The sequence below is a fragment of the Anabrus simplex genome, chromosome 5, assembly GCF_040414725.1.
Source record: "Anabrus simplex isolate iqAnaSimp1 chromosome 5, ASM4041472v1, whole genome shotgun sequence".
NCBI lineage: Eukaryota > Metazoa > Arthropoda > Insecta > Orthoptera > Tettigoniidae > Anabrus > Anabrus simplex.
This window is the reverse complement of record NC_090269.1, coordinates 64620188-64641780: the sequence shown is the minus strand read 5'-3', so window position 1 is coordinate 64641780 and position 21593 is coordinate 64620188. Positions and strand designations below refer to the sequence as shown.

The 21593-nt window shown below is 39.4% G+C and overlaps 1 protein-coding gene across 3 annotated transcripts in view; it reads right to left on the bottom strand.

Moving 5' to 3' along the window:
- LOC136874391 (protein bunched, class 2/F/G isoform) overlaps positions 1–21593 on the bottom strand; it is a 565875-nt gene that overhangs the window by 265921 nt on the left and 278361 nt on the right. For 2 of the 3 annotated variants that reach the window (XM_067148028.2, XM_067148031.2), the window contains exon 2: positions 11469–11726. In XM_067148028.2, the coding sequence (XP_067004129.2) occupies positions 11469–11706 (238 nt within the window). In that variant the 5' untranslated portion in view covers positions 11707–11726. The remainder of the gene's footprint in view (positions 1–11468; positions 11727–21593) is intronic. The other variant, XM_067148029.2, reaches the window with a different exon arrangement.

The window sequence follows — 21593 nt, the reverse complement described above, 5'->3', positions numbered from 1 at the left end:
AACCAATCATAGGTTTCTTCTTCGATTTTGATGTGTAAGTTTAAGCGACCAATAAAACGACTGTGGTTGTGTCTTAATTATTCATGAATGGTCTCGATTCTTCCCCGAGAGTATAAAAACCGCTGATTTTCCTGTCTCTCGGCCACTCGAACAACCTCTAACTTAGTGTATGGAAGTGTAGCAGGAGGCGGGAAGCGCCTCTTTCGTCCGGCAGCAGCTCTTCTACAAAGTAATGGCCACTTAACATCTTTATTTCTCGCTAGCTCAGCAGTCTAAACCGCGGGGAAGGTCCGAAATCTTTACTATGTAACCTATCTTGAAACATGTAATTTGCCGTCGCTTTTGTAAAACTTCACATATCTTTAACCGTAAAACGGGGATAGAGAGTGCTTTACCCTCTTGAGCTCCCCTTCATTTTTTTTCGTTTGAGGTGACTACGTTTTGTAACTGTTTTTTCCCTTCTGTAATGTCTTAAATTGTTCTCATACGAGTCACCTCCATAGTTTGGGAATAGCCCCTGCTTCATCGGCCTAGTGCCTCTTAGATTTTAAAAGATTTCATGTAGGAGTGCAAGTACACGCCTCCATTCTACTTGGTGTTGCGGGCCATTAACTTATTATTTTTCTACTAAGGCCCATTAGGTTGGGTACAAAGTACCCCTGTTTCTTTGTTAGTGTGCCTTGAGGGCAGTTAATAGTAAAGTCCGTTGTGGCCTTTGATAGGCTTGAAAAATTGAGAGCGGGTCAACTCTTTCTTGTATTTGGATATGTGCCTCTAGGAGGCCTGAGAGTGGTAGGTGGGAGCAAGTACTCCAGGTTATTAGGAGTTTTCTGCCCTTTGATAAATATGTGGTTGTGAGCTGAGAGCTCAGGAATTGTAAAAAGTGGGGCTTGAAGCCCAGATCATTAAAGTGTCTCAAAATCTTGGCATTCCTGGTTTTGTACCTGATTTGTTAACTTGTTATTTGTTGAATGTTCAAATTTTATGTCAAAATTGTTATGTTTTGCTAATTTCGAAAATATAACCTTTAATGCAATTTTAATAAATATCTAAGCTTTGTAGTTAGACCCATTCCAGCCCGCACCTTCTTTCACCTCTGCATTCCACGGGTAACCACGTAACAATTATTATTATTATTATTATTATTATTATTATTATCATCTAATCACGACTGTACTCACCGGTTCATAAAAAGGTAGACTCGGCTGCGTATCTCAGTTCAGATGTGTTAATTATCGACTCGCTGTTGGAGAAACAAAATGAGAAGAGATTCTGCACATTCCAGCAGTTAGCGATATTATTGGAGCTTATGCAATATTGTTAATGTTTATTATTTCAGTAATTGTGTTCAAACTTCCTTATAAACTCGCTGGGGAAAATGTTTTGCACTTGCTTATCGAGTTTACATATTTCGTAGAGCCCTTACAGGTTTACCTGATATGATCAGAAACGGAGCTGCTTTTACTAGGGGAGGGGGAATGTATTCTAAGTGCCTACAAGATTATAAGAGTATTACATGCTAGATGACTCGATACATATTATAGTGGACATTGATTTGCTCATGAACTCGGAATGCTAATTCGCGGCTTCGGCATGCTTTTAATTATTTTACTGTGCTTTAACTTTCAAGTTCAGACTATTAATGTGTTATTTTGTAACTGAGTGATACTATAACTAAATTTATAGTAAGACGGAAGTGATTATAATCCTAGTTGATGCATGTGAAACTTCCAAAATACATTTTTACAATTTGCTTTACATCCCACCGACACAGATAGGTTTTATGTCGCTGATGGGAGAGGAAAGAGTAGAAAGAAAGCAGCCTTGGCCTCAATTAAGGCTCAACCCCATCATTTCATGGCTGCCGACATTTGCGTTCGAATCGACTACCGTCTCCCGAATGCAAACTCACAGCTGCGCGACCCTAAACCGCACGACCAACTCCCTCGGTACTTTTAAAATGAAGCTCGTAGCTTTAGTATTGTGATCCCAACAACACAAATTCCTGTTTCGAACACTCTGAGTGAAGAATTTGTAAACCTTTTTCTCAAAAATCTCATATTCATTGAATTGAATGAAGACCAGGGTAATTAGCTGAGAAGCCACAAACTATGGCAATCAATTATGACGCTCTCTCCGTGAAATTATCGAAATATAACTAGAATTTTAGAGTTTATAATTAAAGAGGCAGGCAGTAAAGGAAATCAAAGAGGAATTTGGAAAGGGAATCACAGTCTAGGGAGCGGAATTCAAAACCCTGAGATTTGCCGATGATATTGCTATTCTGTCTGAGAAGATCTAGAGAAATTGCTCAATGGTATGGACGCAGTACAAGATGAAAGTTAATAAGTCCAAAACAAAAGTGTGGTAATGGAGTGCAGTCGTATGAAGTAAGGTGAAGCAGGTAACATTAGATCAGGAAATGAAGTCTTATAGGAAGTAGAGTAATATTGTTACTTGGGTAGTAAAATAACTAACGATGGCAGAAGTAAGGACGACATAAAATGTAGGCTAGCACAAGCAAGGAAGGCCATTCTTAAGAAAAGAAATGTGCTCCCTTCGAACATTGATATAGGAATTAGAAAGATGTTTTTGAAGACTTTCGTCTGGAGCGTGGCATTGCATGGAAGTGAAACATGGACGATGACTAGCTGAGAAAGAAAAAAATAAAAGTTTTAGAAATATGGTGATACAGAAGAATGCTGAAGGTGAGATGGATAGATGGAATCACGAATGAGAAGATGTGGAATCGGACTGGTGAAAGGAGATCGTTGTGGCTAAATTTGACGAGAAGAGATAGAATGATAGGACATGTTCAGTTTTTTAGGGAAGTGTATACAGTAAGAACGGTAGGGGTAGACCAAGGTACGAAAATGACAAGCAGATCAGAGCAGATGTAGAATGAAGCAGTTATGTAGAAATGAAAAGGTTGGCATAGGTTAGGGGGCATGGGGAGCTGCATCAATTCGGTCTATGAACTTATGACACAAATAACAACAACAACAACAACAATTAGAATTCTTTAAATTACAGATGATGTGTAGAACTTCAGATTTCATTATCTCAGTCATATAAAGTAGTTTAATAATAATAATAATAATAATAATAATAATAATCATAATAATAATAATAATAATAATAATAATAATAATAATAATAATAATAATAATAATAATTGTACCGGTTGGTACACCTCTACGCCGCACTCTTGAATTTTCCGCCTTAAAGTACTCCCCTACAGCAGAAACTCTGAACTTTAAAAACTGAATTATCTCAACCGTTTCTCAGAAGATGTCACTGTGTTAATTTCGAACTGCTTTTGTTTACTAATTATCAAGAAGTGTGGACATTCTCTGATAGATGTCTCTACAAAAACTATGACCATGCACCCTGGTGCGAAGTGGTAGAACTTTATTTGAAGAAATTATGTATTCATAAGTTTGTTCCTTATTAAATTTCGTTCTTTCATTTGTGGGTTGGCAATATATATCTTTTCTTTCCGCCAGTTTTGAAGTTACCCAATCAATAATTTCTGTCATTAATTTGCAACCAATTTTGTCTTTCTTCTCCAATTTTGATGTGTAACTGTAAGCTGCCCAATAAACGACTGTGGGTGTGTCTTAATTATTCATGAAAGGTCTCGAATCTTCCCCGAGAGTATAAAAACTGCTGATTTTCCTGGCTCTCCGCGACTTCAACAACATCTAGCTTAGTGTATGGAAGTATAGCAGGGGATGGGTAACGCCTCTTCCTTCGGGCAGCAGCTCTTCAACAAAGGTAATGGCCGTTTAACATCTTTTTCTCTCTGCGCGTGTGGGTTCGGATCCCACTGGTGTCCGGCTGGCCATGTTTGTTCTGTACTTAACATCTCTTCAATACGTAGCCTACTACATATACGTAACACGACCTAATACGTTGAAAGTCTGTTTCGATAATAATGGTTTTACTTACCTTTAACTACTTGTAATATTTTCGGTGTTGCTGAGGCCCAAGAATTTCGTTCCACAGGATTTCTTTTACGTGCGAGAAAATGCATTTATTGACAAGTGTGTGTCGTATTTGAGGAGCTTCAAATACTAATGGACCGAATCGGGAAAGAACCCACCAATCTGAGTAAGGAAAGCAGACGCTCTACCGCCTGAACCAGTCGGTCCGACCCAGATAGTTTACCAACACGTAGGAAGTACACGAGATACACGAGATAACTCCAAAGTGAACTGACAGAGGTTACAAGTGATTTACAACAGACAGATTAAATAGTCTTATTTGCTTCAAAAACAAGTGATGAATAAAGCCCGGATTTTCATGCCGTAACAGGATAGATTGCAAACTAAATTTGGTTAATAGGGAGTGTCGGCCACCCGCTCTTCCATAATGTAGCAAGAGTGACATAAATTAAGGAGTTCTGATAGGCCGTACCCCTATTCCTTATGCAAGCCCTATAGCATAATCGTTGTGAAGGTAGACTATACTTGCTGCTCGCTTCAGAAACTTTGCATTCTAACCTATTAATGCATAAAAATCCGGGCTCTAGTGATGAAGCAGTGTTTTTACATGCCATGAAGATGGATTTCGGTGTTTTCTCCATATTCACACCAGGCAAATACTGGGGCTGTACCTTAATTAAGGCTATGGCCGCGTCCTTCCCACTCCTAGTCTTTTCGCTTCCCATCGTCGCCATAAGACCTATCTGATTTGGTGAGAGGTGAAAACCAATAGAAAAAACAAGCACACGCACGGAGAGAGAGAAATATAAGATTGCTGGTGACAGGACGTCCCTAGCATCTAAAGAAAATAACAAAAATGAGATTTCTATCAGAAGGCATGGTGTGAATAACATTTAGATGCCCAGAAGTTCGTGTCTCTTGCAGTCAGCGAATCGAATGATCCGCCGTAGAAAGCAAACAATATTTCTTCATTAAAACGTACGGCGTGCTATCGACGGAGCGGGACGGGCGAGGCTGGAAGTGGAGAGACCGCACGTGGCAAATGCAAGCGCACTGATTTACCTAATGGCTGCCTTATTGGAGGCTGCAGGGGAAACAACTCCTAGATGTTTACTTGTATGCTTCGTCTCTAGTTTGCTATATAATACCAGTTTGTTAGGGTACATATGAAAATGAAATCAATTTGTGCTCCATTGAGGCTTATGAAAACAATAATAATAATAATAATACTAATAATAATAATAATAATAATAATAATAATAATAATAATAATGTTATTGGCATTATGTCCCAATAACTATTTTTAAGGTTTTCGCAGACGCCGATGTGCCGGAATTTAGTTCCGCAGGAGTTCTTTTACGTGCCAGTAAATCTACCGTCACGAGGCTGACGTATTTGAGCACCTTCAAATACCACCGGACTGAGCCAGGATTGAAGCTGCCAAGTTGCGGTCAGGAGGCCAGCGCCTCAACCATCTGACCCACTCCTTCCGGCCTTACTGAAAGTTGTTGCGTTACACTTACATGGTCACAGAGCCAAACAAGCAGTGTCACGTATTTAATGCAGAATGGCTGCGCGGTTCAGTTGGTTAGGTGCTCGGTTATTGTAGCTTTAACCTTTATGAGACGAGTTAATTTGGTTGATTACATAACTCTGCTCGTATTTATACTTACTTGTATGTCTGCAGAAGTAATAAATAATAATAATGTTATTTGTTTTACGTCCCACTAACTACATTTTTACGGTTTTTGGAGACGCCGAGGTGCCGGAATTTAGTCCCGCAGAAGTTATTTTACGTGCCAGTAAATCTACCGACACGAGGCTGACGTATTTGAGCACTTTCAAATACCACCGGACTGAGCCAGGATCGAACCTGCCAAGTTGGGGTCAGAAGGGCAGCGCCTTAACCGTCGGAGCCACTCAGCCCGGCTGTCTGAAGAAGTATGGGTGTATAACTGCCTATTCGTAAAGCTATAAATCGTCTATAGTCATTTCATCAATTCATCACGCATATAATCAAGCACTTATTCATTCGTGAATGTTCTCTTACCAGTTGGTGGCTATCCATGACTGGGAGAGAAGAGTGTTTATTCATTCATTCAAGCATGAGCACAGTTCAATCATGCAATCATCAATTCATAATTCATTATAGTCTCTCCTCAGTTGGTGGCTATCCGCGACTCAGAGAGAGGACTTGGAATACACTCATTCAGTCACTCAACCATTCACTCATCTATTTAGGCAGTTAGTATTTCATTAATTCATAACTGAATGTTTAATTCAATCCATCAAGTCATTCATTCACGCAATCAATCACACATTCATTAAAGAATGCTCTCTGCCCAGTTAGCGGCTATCCGTACCCGGGTGAGAGGAGTGTTATTCATTCATTCATTCACGACCACAATTCAACCACGTAATAAACCATTCACCAATTCACGCAGTCATCAACTCATTCAGTTCATAGTTCAGCCATAATACATGTTGCAATGGTAGGATAACACCATAAGGCTTGTGACACAAAAGTAAGAACTAAATAAGCTAAGGAAGAGGAAGATACGTTTTCACTGACGTTATCGTCTAGGACAGGGATGGCAAACCTTTTCCAACTAGTGTGCCATTTTAAGTCTTGTTTATTATTTTCACCTGCCTACTGTGCCACTTGTTATTTTCTTTGGAATGGCTACAATCCCCCCCCCCACCCGCACACACTCGACTTCTATTCCTAATTCCATATTATGTTTCATAATTCGTTCTTACTAATATATTGTAAAATAATACATTTGATTACATGGTCCGTGGTCGTATTTTGCCAACACCGCAAACATACATTTTTAAATATGTAAGTTTTAAGAATACCTAACATTATTTGTAAAAAAAAAAATAAGCGGCCATTGTAACACACTTCGTCATTAAGCATTATCGGATGTAGAAATCAAAAATACTAATATTGCCAAAGGACATTAAGTGAAATACTATTCTCAACTTTAGTGTGAAACTTGTTACTGAATCTTAGTAGCCATGTAATTTATGTTAGGTTCACAACTTTTTGTCTTCAATATCATAATGGAAGTACTTAGGACTGAACCAAGACGGTTCATAACTGTAATACTGTAAGGGCCGGTATTATAATGGAGGTTTAAACTGTTGGTTCAGTTTAAACTTCGGTTTATCTGTTAGTCGTGTATTATAAAACTTAATCTTAAGTTTAAGTAGAGATTTTTTTACTGCCACTCATCTACCGTTTAAACTGAAGTTTAAGAATACATCATCTTAGAACATTGCAGAACGAATGGATCTCTAAGATATTTTTGAGGTGTTTGAAGAAACACTAAGCGATGACGAACAAGTGGTTCAAATTATTGAACGACCACGGGCACTACGAGCTTTCCGAGCAAAGGGACGTCACTTTCAAAAATGGAATTAAATATAGTTTTTAAGTAGGTTTAGGCTTGTAAAACAGACTGTCATAACCCTCTTTCAGCAAATTGGTGCTAGAATAAAACATGCAACGAAAACGTAAGAATGTACAAATTACTTTTTGAACTGTTTAAATATCAAAAGTGTAAATTTTAGAAAATAAAGTAACTTCCTTCTATTTCAGAAATCACGCTGTAGAACCCCTCAGTCAGCTACTAATAGCATTGAGGTTTTATGCCTCCGGTAGTAGTATGTTTATTACAACGGGAGATTTCGGAAGAATTCATAAGGCCACTGTTTCATGGACTATATAAATATTTCTGTACTAATTATTGCACAAGCAATTCTATTTCATTACAAGTAAAATTAGGAAATTTTTTTTTTTTTGCTTTTATCCGCCATTTTACCTAAAAGAAGCAAACAAAACATTATCGATAGTCATCTTTTCTTGCAAGTCACTGCAAAACATTATCGACAGTCATCTTTTCTTGCAAGTCACTGCAAAACATTATCGACAGTCATCCTTTCTTGCAAGTCACTGCAAAACATTATCGATAGTCATCTTTTCTTGCAAGTCACTGCAAAACATTATCGACAGTCATCCTTTCTTGCAAGTCACTGCAAAACATTATCGATAGTCATCTTTTCTTGCAAGTCACTGCAAAACATTATCGACAGTCATCCTTTCTCGCAAGTCACTGCTACCAAGATCGTATATTTTCTTCTTCACCTCAGTTTAACTTAGTCCGGCCATTATAAGACTCAACATCGGTTTAAACTCAAGTTACAGTTTAACTCAATCTTCAGTTTAAACCCTCATTATAATACCGGCCCTAAGACAAATAGTTGCCACTTACTACTGTACTAAACACTGTCTACGTCTAAACCAGCCATAACTGTTGACTTCACAACGTTCATTGTAGAAAATAGCTGCTCACAGGCGTACAATGATCAAAACAAAGTAAGAAGCGTTGTAGCAAGTTTCTTCATGGCCGAAAACATTTGTGGGAGGCTGTTTTACTGCAAGTATTAAGTTCTCCGGCTTCTGGAGAGAGTATTCACCAACAACAGCACACTCGATTTTCACGAATGTACGAATTTCTTCGCTCATACTTATACTGCTTTCTTGAAATTCAGTCAACTCCATTTGTACAGTAAACTGTCAATTTCTAACCACTCAAAAGATTGACCTTAAAATCACTCACTTGTGCCTTATGAGGTATTGAAATAAAGTGGAATACTTTCTACAAATCTGGAAACTGGGACAAGCTCTTGGCAACTATTTGTCTTACAGGAAAAACAGTCAAATACTAAGTATGCGCTGCTGGCAACCACACACAAGCCAAACTTCACTAATTGACTGATGTGGGAGAGCGAATGGCTCGCCGGCCGCATTTGACATTTACTTCACTTGGCTTCCGAACTTATCAGTGTTGCAATGTTGCCATAATCCACTTCCGGATGGAACTAGAATTTAGATTTTCTGTATTTATTTCTTAAAAGTGTAAAACTTTGACTATACGATGCACAAGAAATGTATAGTCTATAGTACACGACGTACATAAAAACGTTAAAAACGTCAATATGTGTGTGTGGTGCGCCACCGAAATCGTATTCGCGTGTCACCAGGTGACACGCGTGGCATAGGTTCATCATCCCTGGTCTAGGACAAAATAATAAAATTTATTGTAGTAATAGTCAAATAATTGTAAGAGCGGAATGTAATATATGTATCGAATTTAATTAATTGCAGTAAACGAATGCTGTCTCCCCAGCTTCAGGCGATCCTGACTAGGGAATGGGAGTATTTTATTCCATAAATCGTCTCCATCAGGGTCTCCGCTTTAACGACATAACCGACATTCAAGATACTGTGGCACACTGGATGAACAACGTTCCAAACAAGGACTTTTCTGACAGTTTCACATAGTTTATGAAGGTTCTGTGCGTTGTACTCAAGTGTGTGGGGGGGGGGGGGGGAGGGGAAGACCATGTTACAACACCTGCAGCTTTAAAAACGTCATATTAAGGTTTTGTCCACCGAGCGAGTTGGCCGTGCGGTTAGAGGCGAGCGGCTGTGAGCTTGCATCCGGGAGATAGTGGGTTCGAATCCTACTGTCGGCAGCCCTGAAGATGGTTTTCCGTGGTTTCCCATTTTCACACCAGGCAAATGCTGGAGCTGTACCTTAATTAAGGCCACGGCCGCTTCCTTCCAACTTCTAGGCCTTTCCTATCCCATCATCGCCATAAGACCTGTCTGTGTCGGTACGACGTAAAGCCACTAGCAAACAAAGAAATGTTTGTCTGTTTTTTAGTAATCCAATCTCCAAACATTTTGGACGGACTGTGTAGAGGTGTTATCAAACGTGTGGGAAGTAATCGGGGGTGGGGAAGGGGTGGGAGGGGTGGGAGGGGTGGATAATACTCTCCAAGGTAACATACAGTTCCCTACAAACATAACCCCTATGGTGAAGTTTACGAGTTACAGACTTTCGAACTCTGTACGGAAAGTTTAGGCGATGATCTTACCTGACATATCCCACGTCGAATAGCTGTCGCTATTGTTGTGTACCAGCAGGGGCACTGCATTCTGATGCAAGAAGTGCCCAAAATGTCCACCATGCGCTCGACTGCACGCCTGACACCCCACCTCATTAAATGTCGGACACGTTCGAACACTCCAGCCATTGCACATAATCGACGGCAACCATATTCGACACGCTGACTAAGTACTGCACTATCCGTAACAGCTCCAAACTTAATTCTAAATACGAACTCTCCTCTCATTGTAGCTAATAAGGAGTCCTAGGTCCCGGATGTTTATGCAGTAATAGGTTGGAATGCAAACTTCCTGAATCGAGTAACAAGTATAGTCTACCTTCACAACGACTATGCTACGGGGTTTGCATAAACAATAGGGGTACGGCCCATCAAAACCCCTATAATTTATGTTACTCTTGCTACATTGTGGAAGAGCGGGTGGCCGACACTTCCTACAAACCAAATTAGTTTGCAATCTAAGCGGTTACTGTATAAAAATGCGGGCCCTAAATAACAAAAACAGGCTTAGCTCGTAAATGATCGACCATAAGGCATTTGTTCGTAAGGACTTCTTATCTTGTTTAGGGATGTATAATATCCAACCTCCAATTACGTCCCACATATTTGAGAATATTCTGTAAAATTCATTTCCAAATGCAATTCTTTACAACTGAAAAAATTGGTAGGAGGCTCTCACTATTTTAATGGCCGCAGAGTTTTGAAGGTTTCGTAGACTTGCCCATTAAATTTGTAATTCTATACAACTGAGAACGATGTGTTCACAACGACAGTCTACGCTCCAACTGAGCGCGAGAGTCAACGCAGCGCCATCTTATAACAGAGTATGCGTGTGACGTCACACGTCTCAAGCGTGTGGGAAGTAATCGTGGGTGGGGAAGGGGTGGGAGGGGTGGATAATACGCCCCAAGATAACATAAAGTTCCCCACAAACATAACCCATACAGTCAAGTTTACGCTCCAACTGAGCGCGCGAGTCAACGCAGCGCCATCTTGTAACAGAATATGCGTGTGACGTCACATATTTAGCACGAATTTTACCTGATTTTGAAGCGCTATTTCTTGAAAACTAGATTTCAGATTTCCAATTTTATTTTTTCAACAGGTAGCCTCCTCTATTATCTGTCAATTGAGACATTAAACACAATCGTAAGTTAAATACTCTCGGTGATAATACGCGTTCTACTCAAACACTAAAAACGTCTTAAAATTTTTCTTTCCGTGTACCCGTTGTCGAAGAATGTAAGTCTACGGCAAAAAGTGGGAAAATTGCGGAGGGTAAGTGAAACGTAATCAGATACATTCTAGGTAGCTTGGTCCAGTACCCTATAACAGCCTGGAAGCAGCTACACTACTGAAGGGTTCGTTGTGTATTGTGGACAGCCAAACACAATGAAAATCCACGTTCATTACATCGATTTCGTTACATTCAGGTATAAACAAGCTGGATCAGAACAAAATAAATTAGTGCAGTTCAGATTTCACATCTTACACTATTCAGAAATGATCTAAGCTATGTTTACGATGCACTTGTGTTCCTACCTGTGGACTTACCGCGGGGAGTCCCCGGCGGTTCGGGGGCAGCGCTGACCGCCTCCTCCACCTGCTCCAACTGCTGTTGTGTCGTCTGCTGCCTGGGACGCGGAGGCGGGCGGGGAGGGAGCGCCGGGGGCATGGGCTGGACTGCATCCGCCTCGTCCAGCTTCGGCTCCAGCAGCTCCACAGCGGAGCCGGAGCAAGGTTCGACGCTGCTCTGCGCGTCGGGGGCGGGCGTCGCCATGTCGCCGGATCATGCTCCACCTAGAAAAGAACACAGGCTACTCTTCAATCCATTCATTTTACAGCTGTATTTAGAGTTGCGACGCTGTTTAAAACCAGTTACTATATTTGGTAAAATACGAAAACCGTGATTTTAAACAATTTAATACCAGATACATTGGTGTAATTGCTTAGATTGGAAACTTCAATGCGCGTAAAGAAAAGTAACATCAAAAAACTTACAATGGGTATGTTATTTCTTGAATATATTCTATATTCCAAAATATAGAAATACATTATTATTCGATATGCAACTCAAAATTCTGTGTAAACCATACTTGAAATATTAGAAACAAAAATTTCATTATAAGAGAACATTATCAAACGTTTACCTCATATAGCAAAAGTATAAAGAAATAATTTTCATTGAAAAAGCACAAATGCACAAAATCACCAATTAATCTCCGGAACAAAAAAAAACAATACGTGGTAGTCTCTAACTATAACATTATTCAGATTCGTCTTCACGGGATGACTGGAATGTTTCGATGAGCTGTGTGTCACCCATGTACCTTAGGTTCTACTGTATAAAAGCCAGTTTTTCAATTGTATTTGAAGACGGTCTGTTTCGTAGTAGAATGTGAATTGATCCGCGAGCTGACCAATTACAATCACTTGCTGGTGAGGAAGGTTATACATTCAAAATTCTAGAAGCAAGTGCACTTCGGGGTTATTTATTACATAAGATTTTCTACCATACAGAAGGAGATAGGCTACATATTTTGCTGCAGTACGTAAAGCATTCTGTTGGAAAACGTCTTCGCTGCTCGAGACGAGGTCAAATTTTATTATTATTATTGATATATACAGTCGTATCAGCACACACGTTTTTAAAACATAACCGGTTTTCGGACACTAAGGTCCATCATCAGTGTTAATATTTAAATTTAATTTCACATAAGTGTGTCGTCAAAATGAGTTAAAAATGAGTTTAAATTTGTAGCCCTGTTGACATCAACTGTAAAATGAGAAAAAAGAAACCAAGTGTTAAAATTATGAAATCAATACATGTAAACTTACAATGTTGTTGTAAAAATTATGGACATACCATGTTAAGGCTGGCTTTCCTTCGTGCTCAGGCTGTTGGTCGAGTACTAACAAGCGTTCAGCTTTAACTACGGAACCGCACTGCAAGCACATGATGTTACGTCACCTCAAGGTTACGTAGTGAGCACCTGATGTTTACGTCAACTCAAGATTGTAAACAAGATGTTGTTTGCAGCTGTTTCATTTAAAATTTTATCTGGTTCCCTAGTCTGTGCACAGACAATCTTGAGTTGACGTAAACATCAGGTGCTCACTACGTAACCTTGAGGTGACGTAACATCATGTGCTTGCAGTGCGGTTCCGTAGTTAAAGCTGAACGCTTGTTAGTACTCGACCAACAGCCTGAGCACGAAGGAAAGCCAGCCTTAACATGGTATGTCCATAATTTTTACAACAACATTGTAAGTTTACATGTATTGATTTCATAATTTTAACACTTGGTTTCTTTTTTCTCATTTTACAGTTGATGTCAACAGGGCTACAAATTTAAACTCATTTTTAACTCATTTTGACGACACACTTATGTGAAATTAAATTTAAATATTAACACTGATGATGGACCTTAGTGTCCGAAAACCGGTTATGTTTTAAAAACGTGTGTGCTGATACGACTGTATATATCAATAATAATAATAAAATAATTATATCAGCACTGTCAAAATGGCTTTGATATTTTATAATGATTATAAGAGGTCAAATTTCCCGTAATAATGCCACTGTCATATTAAAATACTTCACTCATTGTTGCGGTGAAGTCTAGATCCTATGTTTCCTCCTCCTGGCTGAGAGTTTTCCCCTTAAAACGGGGATCCAACATATTTTCCGCAGCACGAATAGCTTTACATGAAAACTCGTGCTTCTCACAGCATCAGATATAGCAGATATCTTGGATTCTGGAAGTCAAATGACTGTATCGCGATTGACCTGTCCAAAGCATTTGATAGGGTGGATCATGGGAGACTACTGGCAAAAATGAGTGCAATTGGACTAGACAAAAGAGTGACTGAATGGGTTGCTATATTTCTAGAAAATAGATCTCAGAGAATTAGAGTAGGTGAAGCTTTATCTGACCCTGTAATAATTAAGAGGGGAATTCCTCAAGGCAGTATAATCGGACCTTTATGTTTTCTTATATATATAAATGATATGAGTAAAGGAGTGGAATCAGAGGTAAGGCTTTTTGCGGATGATGTTATTCTCTATAGAGTGATAAATAAGTTACAAGATTGTGAACAACTGCAACGTGACCTCGAAAATGTTGTGAGATGGACAGCAGGCAATGGTATGTTGATAAACGGGGTTAAAAGTCAGGTTGTGAGTTTCACAAATAGGAAAAGTCCTCTCAGTTTTAATTACTGCGTTGATGGGGTGAAAGTTCCTTTTGGGGATCATTGTAAGTATCTAGGTGTTAATATAAGGAAAGATCTTCATTGGGGTAATCAGATAAATATGATTGTAAATAAAGGGTACAGGTCTCTGCACATGGTTATGAGGGTGTTTAGGGGTTGTAGTAAGGATGTAAAGGAGAGGGCATGTAAGTCTCTGGTAAGACCCCAACTAGAGTATGGTTCCAGTGTATGGAACCCTCACCAGGATTACCTGATTCAAGAACTGGAAAAAATCCAAAGAGAAGCAGCTCGATTTGTTCTGGGTGATTTCCGACAAAAGAGTAGCGTTACAAAAATGTTGCAAAGTTTGGGTTGGGAAGAATTGAGAGAAAGAAGACGAGCTGCTCGACTAAGTGGTATGTTCCGAGCTGTCAGCGGAGAGATGGCGTGGAATGACATTAGTAGACGAATAAGTTTGAATGGCGTTTATAAAAGTAGGAAAGATCACAATATGAAGATAAAGTTGGAATTCAAGAGGACAAACTGGGGCAAATATTCATTTATAGGAAGGGGAGTTAGGGATTGGAATAACTTACCAAGGGAGACGTTCAATAAATTTCCAATTTCTTTGAAATCATTTAGGAAAAGGCTAGGAAAACAACAGATAGGGAATCTGCCACCTGAGCGACTGCCCTAAATGCAGATCAGTATTGACTGATTGATTGATTTTTAATGGAAGATTTGTGTACTGGAGAAAGTGTATTACACTCTACGAGTACAGCGTCTACTTCCCTAGAAATGCGATCACAGAATTCATGCGCATCCGAAAGTACAACATTATCGGCTTGAACCTTGCGTATGGCTTCTGAGATTGGTCGCAAGAGACGCCATGCCTCGTCAAATTGCTTGCATGTTTCATTTGCTAACATAGAAGCTTTAAGTGTTCTCTCGCACTACACATCTGGGCATACAATAGTTTCTAACTCAGCCTATTTATTCTTAAGTAAACTGTCCAAACAAATCACAGTACCTGTCCAACTGGTTGGTAATGGAAGCCTTATTGTCACATAGCTATCCCTCTTTCCTCTTGGTCTTAAATAAAGCATGGGGGACATAGCCATCCTTAAAGAATTTTAATACTTTCTTCGCTACAAGGACTCACTCCTGCAGCATTCTCAGTGACATTATGTCCTTTATTAGTAGATTAAATATATTTGCTGCACAGCCTATGCAGGATGTGTGTTTATATTGCTCCTCTACTATTTTCCACGCAACATGCATATTTGGAGCATTGTCTGTGACCACTGCTACGAACCTCTCCGCACCTAATTCACTAATAACTTGAATTAATTTATATAGAAGCAAGCATATGTTTACAGAATATTAGGATTTATTAAGAGATGCACACGTGACTTCACAAATTCCGAGGCTCTTATACAACTCCTTTGTAAGAAGTCGGCTAGAATATGCATCGACCATTTGGAATCCCACCTTTAAACTATATGAAAACAAAGTTGAGATGGTGCAAAACAAATTTCTTAGATACCTTACGTACAAAATAACTAATAATTACCCTAAATTTGAGTCGTATGATGACTTAATGAAACAACTTGGCTATAAGTCCTTAGCAAAAAGACGAGTAATCGCAGTGCTATTTGTCGATAAATTATTTAACTATCCTATTGGTAGCTTTAACTTGCTCTCTCTGTTCAGCTTGTCTATCCCTAATCCATCTACACGCCCGAAACATGTTACTTTCTACAGCTCTAGATCAAGAACCCAACAACATAGTAATTCACCAGTGTTAAACTCAATGAAAATATTTAATAAATATAGCAATGAGTACAGACTAGATATATTTGCAACTACATACACATCCATAGTAAAACAATGTAAACAAATAACTTAATTGTTTTCTGTTCTAAGTTAAAATCCCACTTTGCTGATAAGCTCATAACTTTAGTTATCTTTCTAGTTTCTAGTTCAGTTATACCATCTACCTCATCATCATTATTATTATCTTTGATAACATCACTACCATCATGTATAATTACAGTACTAATGCAGCTTCAAAGCAGTTCGTAAATCATTTTAACTGTAATATTTTAAGTACCTTGTTATAATATGTACATATGTAACTGGATATTTGTAATATTATGTTACTGAAGAAAAGTGTACTTTTATTTCATTTATGACTTTATTTTACAAGGACTTTCATAAGAGATATTGTAATTTTAATTTAATATTTGTTTTTATCTAATGTAATACTATATGTATATGTGTTTCACATGATCAGGTTTGTACCTGTCTGAAGCACAATAAATTAAATAAATAAATACTGTGCAGTTCCCTTTCCTCACCAGGTCTTATACTTTTATAGAATATTGGCGGAGGTGTTGACACGGTAAAGTTAACGTCATTATTCCCTGATGTATCAGTCCATCCATACGAAATCAATGCAAGAGCAGTTGAACAATCCAGTTTCTTTGTGACAAATGCCTCAATAATAATGTTTCTTGCTTTACTACTGTTACGGTTTTCGGAGCTGACAAATGCATCCGCATGATGATATTCGGCAGATGGTGGAGGTGGTAATTATTGTTTTAAGTGGAAGTTCAACTAGGCAAGGGCAATTGATAAGCAGGTGCTGACTAGGAGGCTCAGAGCCAGGCCGTATTTTCTGAAATGCTTCCCGCCAACATTTCGAATTCAGCATAGATAGTGGCGCTGCTGAAGCATATATAGCCATAGCATCAGCTTAGTCTTTGTCACTGTCAGTTGCTTGATGGTATGCCCGGATGAAGAGGGTTGCAGTGAATCTGTTGTAAGTTGTACACTGAGAGAAGCACCAGAAGGAATGGGTGATAGCATAGATGAAGACGCTGTCCTTAATATTTCAACATTCTGCAGGCCATTATTTTCTGATACTTTTCTTTCCTTTCTACTTGCGATGCATCATCCGAAGCTTCCCGTTTAACAGACAGAGGGCAAGGATCACATATGATAAGATCGTGCGTTATGATATTTAGTTTTACAATATTTACATGTTGCCCCTGTCTTACCATCAACTTTTCTTAAATCGAATAGATTCCACACCTTCGATCGAGGACGCATTCCACTAACTAAACTAGGCTATACGGTTTGATTGCGTAAGATAACTCAGCCTAAGCGTAACGTAACCTGAGGCGTGTCAGCACTGTCTGGTTTTATATATACTTGTGACTTTGTTTCTAGATGTTTCGGAATTCATCCCATTCATTCCAATATGATAGCCCCTGATGCTTATGCAGTAAATGCTGCTGTACGGTATAGCGGGTTGCGCGACAACGGGGATGAAAAGAACCATTCCTACCATTCTTACAGGTTTTTATTTCGGTTTAAAACAACACGTTTATCAATTCAACAGTATTAAACGGTATTTTTAAATGTCTAGCTGTATTGTATGATATGTTATCAGCGGTCTTAACCAATAAAGAATGAATGTGCTCCGTTCAAAACATCTCGCTAAGGGATATTCACGTTCAAGAATTAGTCAAGGTATTGAATATTTAGCTTTCACAACTGCATTATATTTAATACAGATTATTAGCTATTAAGTCATGTCGAGTGGACCTACGCACAGCGTATGCCAAACAGATGTAAAATCCAAATAAAAAATATCCATATGTCACCTGTCGGATCCGAACATACAGCCTTCTTTCTTCTCGTCTGGTGCTCATTTCTGCTCTATTTTGTAGGATTTAGGCTACATATCTGGTACAAGTGTCAGCACTATTGTTGAGTGTGCTAGTCGTCTGCTGTGAGCTACTTTTTGTTATTGGTTTTATTCTATCCCGAACTACCTCGTTGCTTTGAACTACTTTGCTCGGGATATTTTTCTGCCATTAAACCAGCCCGTTGAACGCGGAAAGTTTTTTTTTTGGCTAGTTGCTTTACGTCGCACCGACACAGGTAGGTCTTATGGCGACGATAGGACAGGGAGGGGCTAGGAGTGGGAAGGAAGCGGCCGTGGCCTTAATTAAGGTACAGCCCCAGCATTTGCCTGGTGTGAAAATGGGAAACCAGGGAAAACCATATTCAGGGCTGCCAACAGTGGGGTTCGAACCTACTATCTCCCGAATACTGGAAAGTTGTCCATAGTGTGTTGTGAATGAAGTAGTGCAAGGGATTGAGAGTGTATCAGACAGAAGCATCTGTTAACTATGTTTGTACACGCGCTGGTTAAAATGCCACACATCTAGAGTAATGAAGATTATGCAGATATGGGGTATGTTAATGGCTCCTGCTGCTTTCGAGGAATATCGTCGGCGCTTTCCAAAACGTCGAATTCCTGATCGTAGAGAATTTACTAGAGTTTCCAGCACATTGCGTGAAACAGGTATTCTTCCAAGTTCCCATTTTTCTTCTGAACGTGTAGTTGAACAACCTGTGCAGGAACAGCTCGATAGCTGCAGTCGCTTAAGTGCGGGCAGTATCCAGTAATCGTGAGATAGTGGGTTCGAGCCCCACTGTCGGCAGCCCTAAAGAGGGTTTTCCGTGCTTTCCCATTTTCATACCAGGCAAATGCTGGGGCTGAACCTTAATTAAGACCACGGCCCCTTCCTTCCAATTCCTAGCCCTTTCCTACCCCATCGTCGCAGTAAGACATATCTGTGTCGCTGACGTAAAGCAGATAGCAAAAAAATGGTGCAGCGAGGTACTGATATCAGCTCACCGCGACTTTCTTTCCCACGAACATGTGTACCTATTTCGAAACGTCAAAGAGGTTTGGTGGGTAAAACACAAACGTGCACACCACTAGCCCAAAAACAAATGTACATTGAATATGATCTATCTCGGAAATGATTCGGAATAGGGCACATGCCCATATGAAGATTTTTGCTTCAAATGATCGCTTCTGTCAAATCCCTGAATATTGACTATTCCTCCTGTGACACTCTGTATAGGTCTATTTTTATTGCAATATCGAGGCCCGATTGCGGATCGTAGGTGTGTACTTAACTTGCGCATATTTCATCTTCTAAAAGCACCAATAATGGGTCAATGGTTAGCCCTATCAAATGAAATGAAATGGCGTATGGCCTTTAGTGCCGGCAGTGTCCGAGGACAAGTTCGGGTCGCCAGATGCAGGTCTTTGGATTTGATGCCAGTAGGCGACCTGTGCGTCGTGATGAGGATGAAATGATGATGAAGAGGACACATACACCCAGCCCCGAGCCAACTGAATTAATCAATTACGGTTAAAATCCCCGACCCTGCGGGAATCGAACCCGGGATCCCTGTGACCAAAGGCCAGCACGCTAACCATTTAGACATGGAGCCGGATCGCCCTATCAAAAAATTAAGCTTAGAATAATGTTTTTCCAGAAGTTCATAATTTTTACAGGAGAGAGGAAATGTACTCAGAGTATAAAATTACAACATGAAATTTATTTGAACACTTTTCTTATGTTCAACTAGAACAAATTCATTTTAACACTTTTCTTATGTTCAACTAGAACAAATTCATTTTAACACTTTCCTTATGTTCAACTAGAACAAATTCATTTTAACACTTTCCTTATGTTCAACTAGAACAAATTCATTTTAACACTTTCCTTATGTTCAACTAGAAGAAATTCATTTTAACACTTTCCTTGTGTTCAACTAGAACAAATTCATTTTAACACTTTTCTTATGTTCAACTAGAACAAATTCATTTTAACACTTTTCTTATGTTCAACTAGAACAAATTCATTTTAACACTTTTCTTATGTTCAACTAGAACAAATTCATTTTAACACTTTTCTTATGTTCAACTAGAACAAATTCATTTTAACACTTTCCTTATGTTCAACAAGAACAAATTCATTTTAACACTTTTCTTATGTTAAACTGGAACAAATTCATTTTAACACTTTTCTTATGTTCAACTAGAACAAATTCATTTTAACACTTTTCTTATGTTCAACTAGAACAAATTCATTTTAACACTTTTCTTATGTTCAACTAGAACAAATTCATTTTAACACTTTTCTTATGTTCAACTGGAACAAATTCATTTTAACACTTTTCTTATGTTCAACTAGAACAAATTCATTTTAACACTTTTCTTATGTTAAACTAGAACAAATGCATTCTTATCCAAACTATGTGTCAAAAAGTTCGGAGGTTAAGAAATATTCAAGAAAACAGGGTGAATTTTGTATCCTTGGCACTGCAATTCTAAATACCTCCATCTGGAAAAGCATAAATTTCACTGCATTCCTTTAGAGAAAATTTGACTGTATTTAAGTATACTATAATCAAAATTGAGGTATTTATCTCGTCGCCTTAAGCCCTATCTGTGTCGGTAAAAAAAAAGTTATTTACAGTGAAGGCACAGATTAGTCAAATAATATGAAATTAAATTAAATCATCGAGCACAACAATGTATGCCTGTGTGGTGTAGTGGTTAGCGTAATTAGCTGCCACCCCTGGAGGCCCGGCACTGGCGCGAAATTTGCAAAGTGGTACGAGGGCTGGAACGGAGTCCACTCAGCATCTAGAGGTCAACTGAATAGATGGTGTTCGATTCCCACCTCATCCATCCTCAAAGGGGTATTCCGCAGTTACCCACCTACTGTAACTTAAGGTCACGGCCGCTTCCTTCCCTCTTCCTTGTCTATCCCTTCCGATTTCCCCCTCCTCCCACAAGCCCCTGTTCGGTGTGACAGGTGAGGCCACCTGGGAGAAATACTAGTCCTCCTCCCTAGTTGTATCCGCCGACCCGAAATCTCACGCTCCACGACACTGCCCTTGAAGCGGTAGAGGATGTATCCCTCGTTGAGTCCGAGAGAAAAACCAACCCTGGAGGATAAACGGATTAAGAAAGAAAGAAAGAAAGAAAGAAAGAAAGAAAGGAAGAAAGAAAGGAAGAAAGAAACACACAACAATGCAAATTTAACGAAGTGTTCTCTTGTTGCTGGCCACGTGCCCTGGAAATGACTCCTCACTAGCTGCATTGATTAGTTATATTTTGACCAATTCATCCGATGGGATTTGGTACTTATCGACATCAAACGTGATATCCAACGCTCTGTTGACATGGACTTGGGTCGTTTGAACAATTTAATTTTCTTTCATCTTACGGGGCTTCCTGTCAACGTATGCTTTATATCATGAAAATGAACATCCACATCCTGTTTTCGGTCATTTGACCTGGTCAGGTGTTGAATGAATGAATGAAGCCCTCATCTAGCGGCGAGGATAAGAATTGTGCCAGCTGCCCAAGCCTGTCACACCGGGCAAGTTGGCCGTGCGGTTAGGGGCGCGCAGCTGTGAGCTTGCATCTGGGAGATAGTGGTTTCGAATCCCACTGTCGGGAGCGCTGAAGATGGTTTTCCGTGGTTTCCCATTTTCACACCAGGCAAATGCTGGGGCTGTACCTTAATTAAGGCCACGGTCGCTTCCTTCTAATTCCTAGGTCTTTCCTATCCCATTGTCACCATTAGAC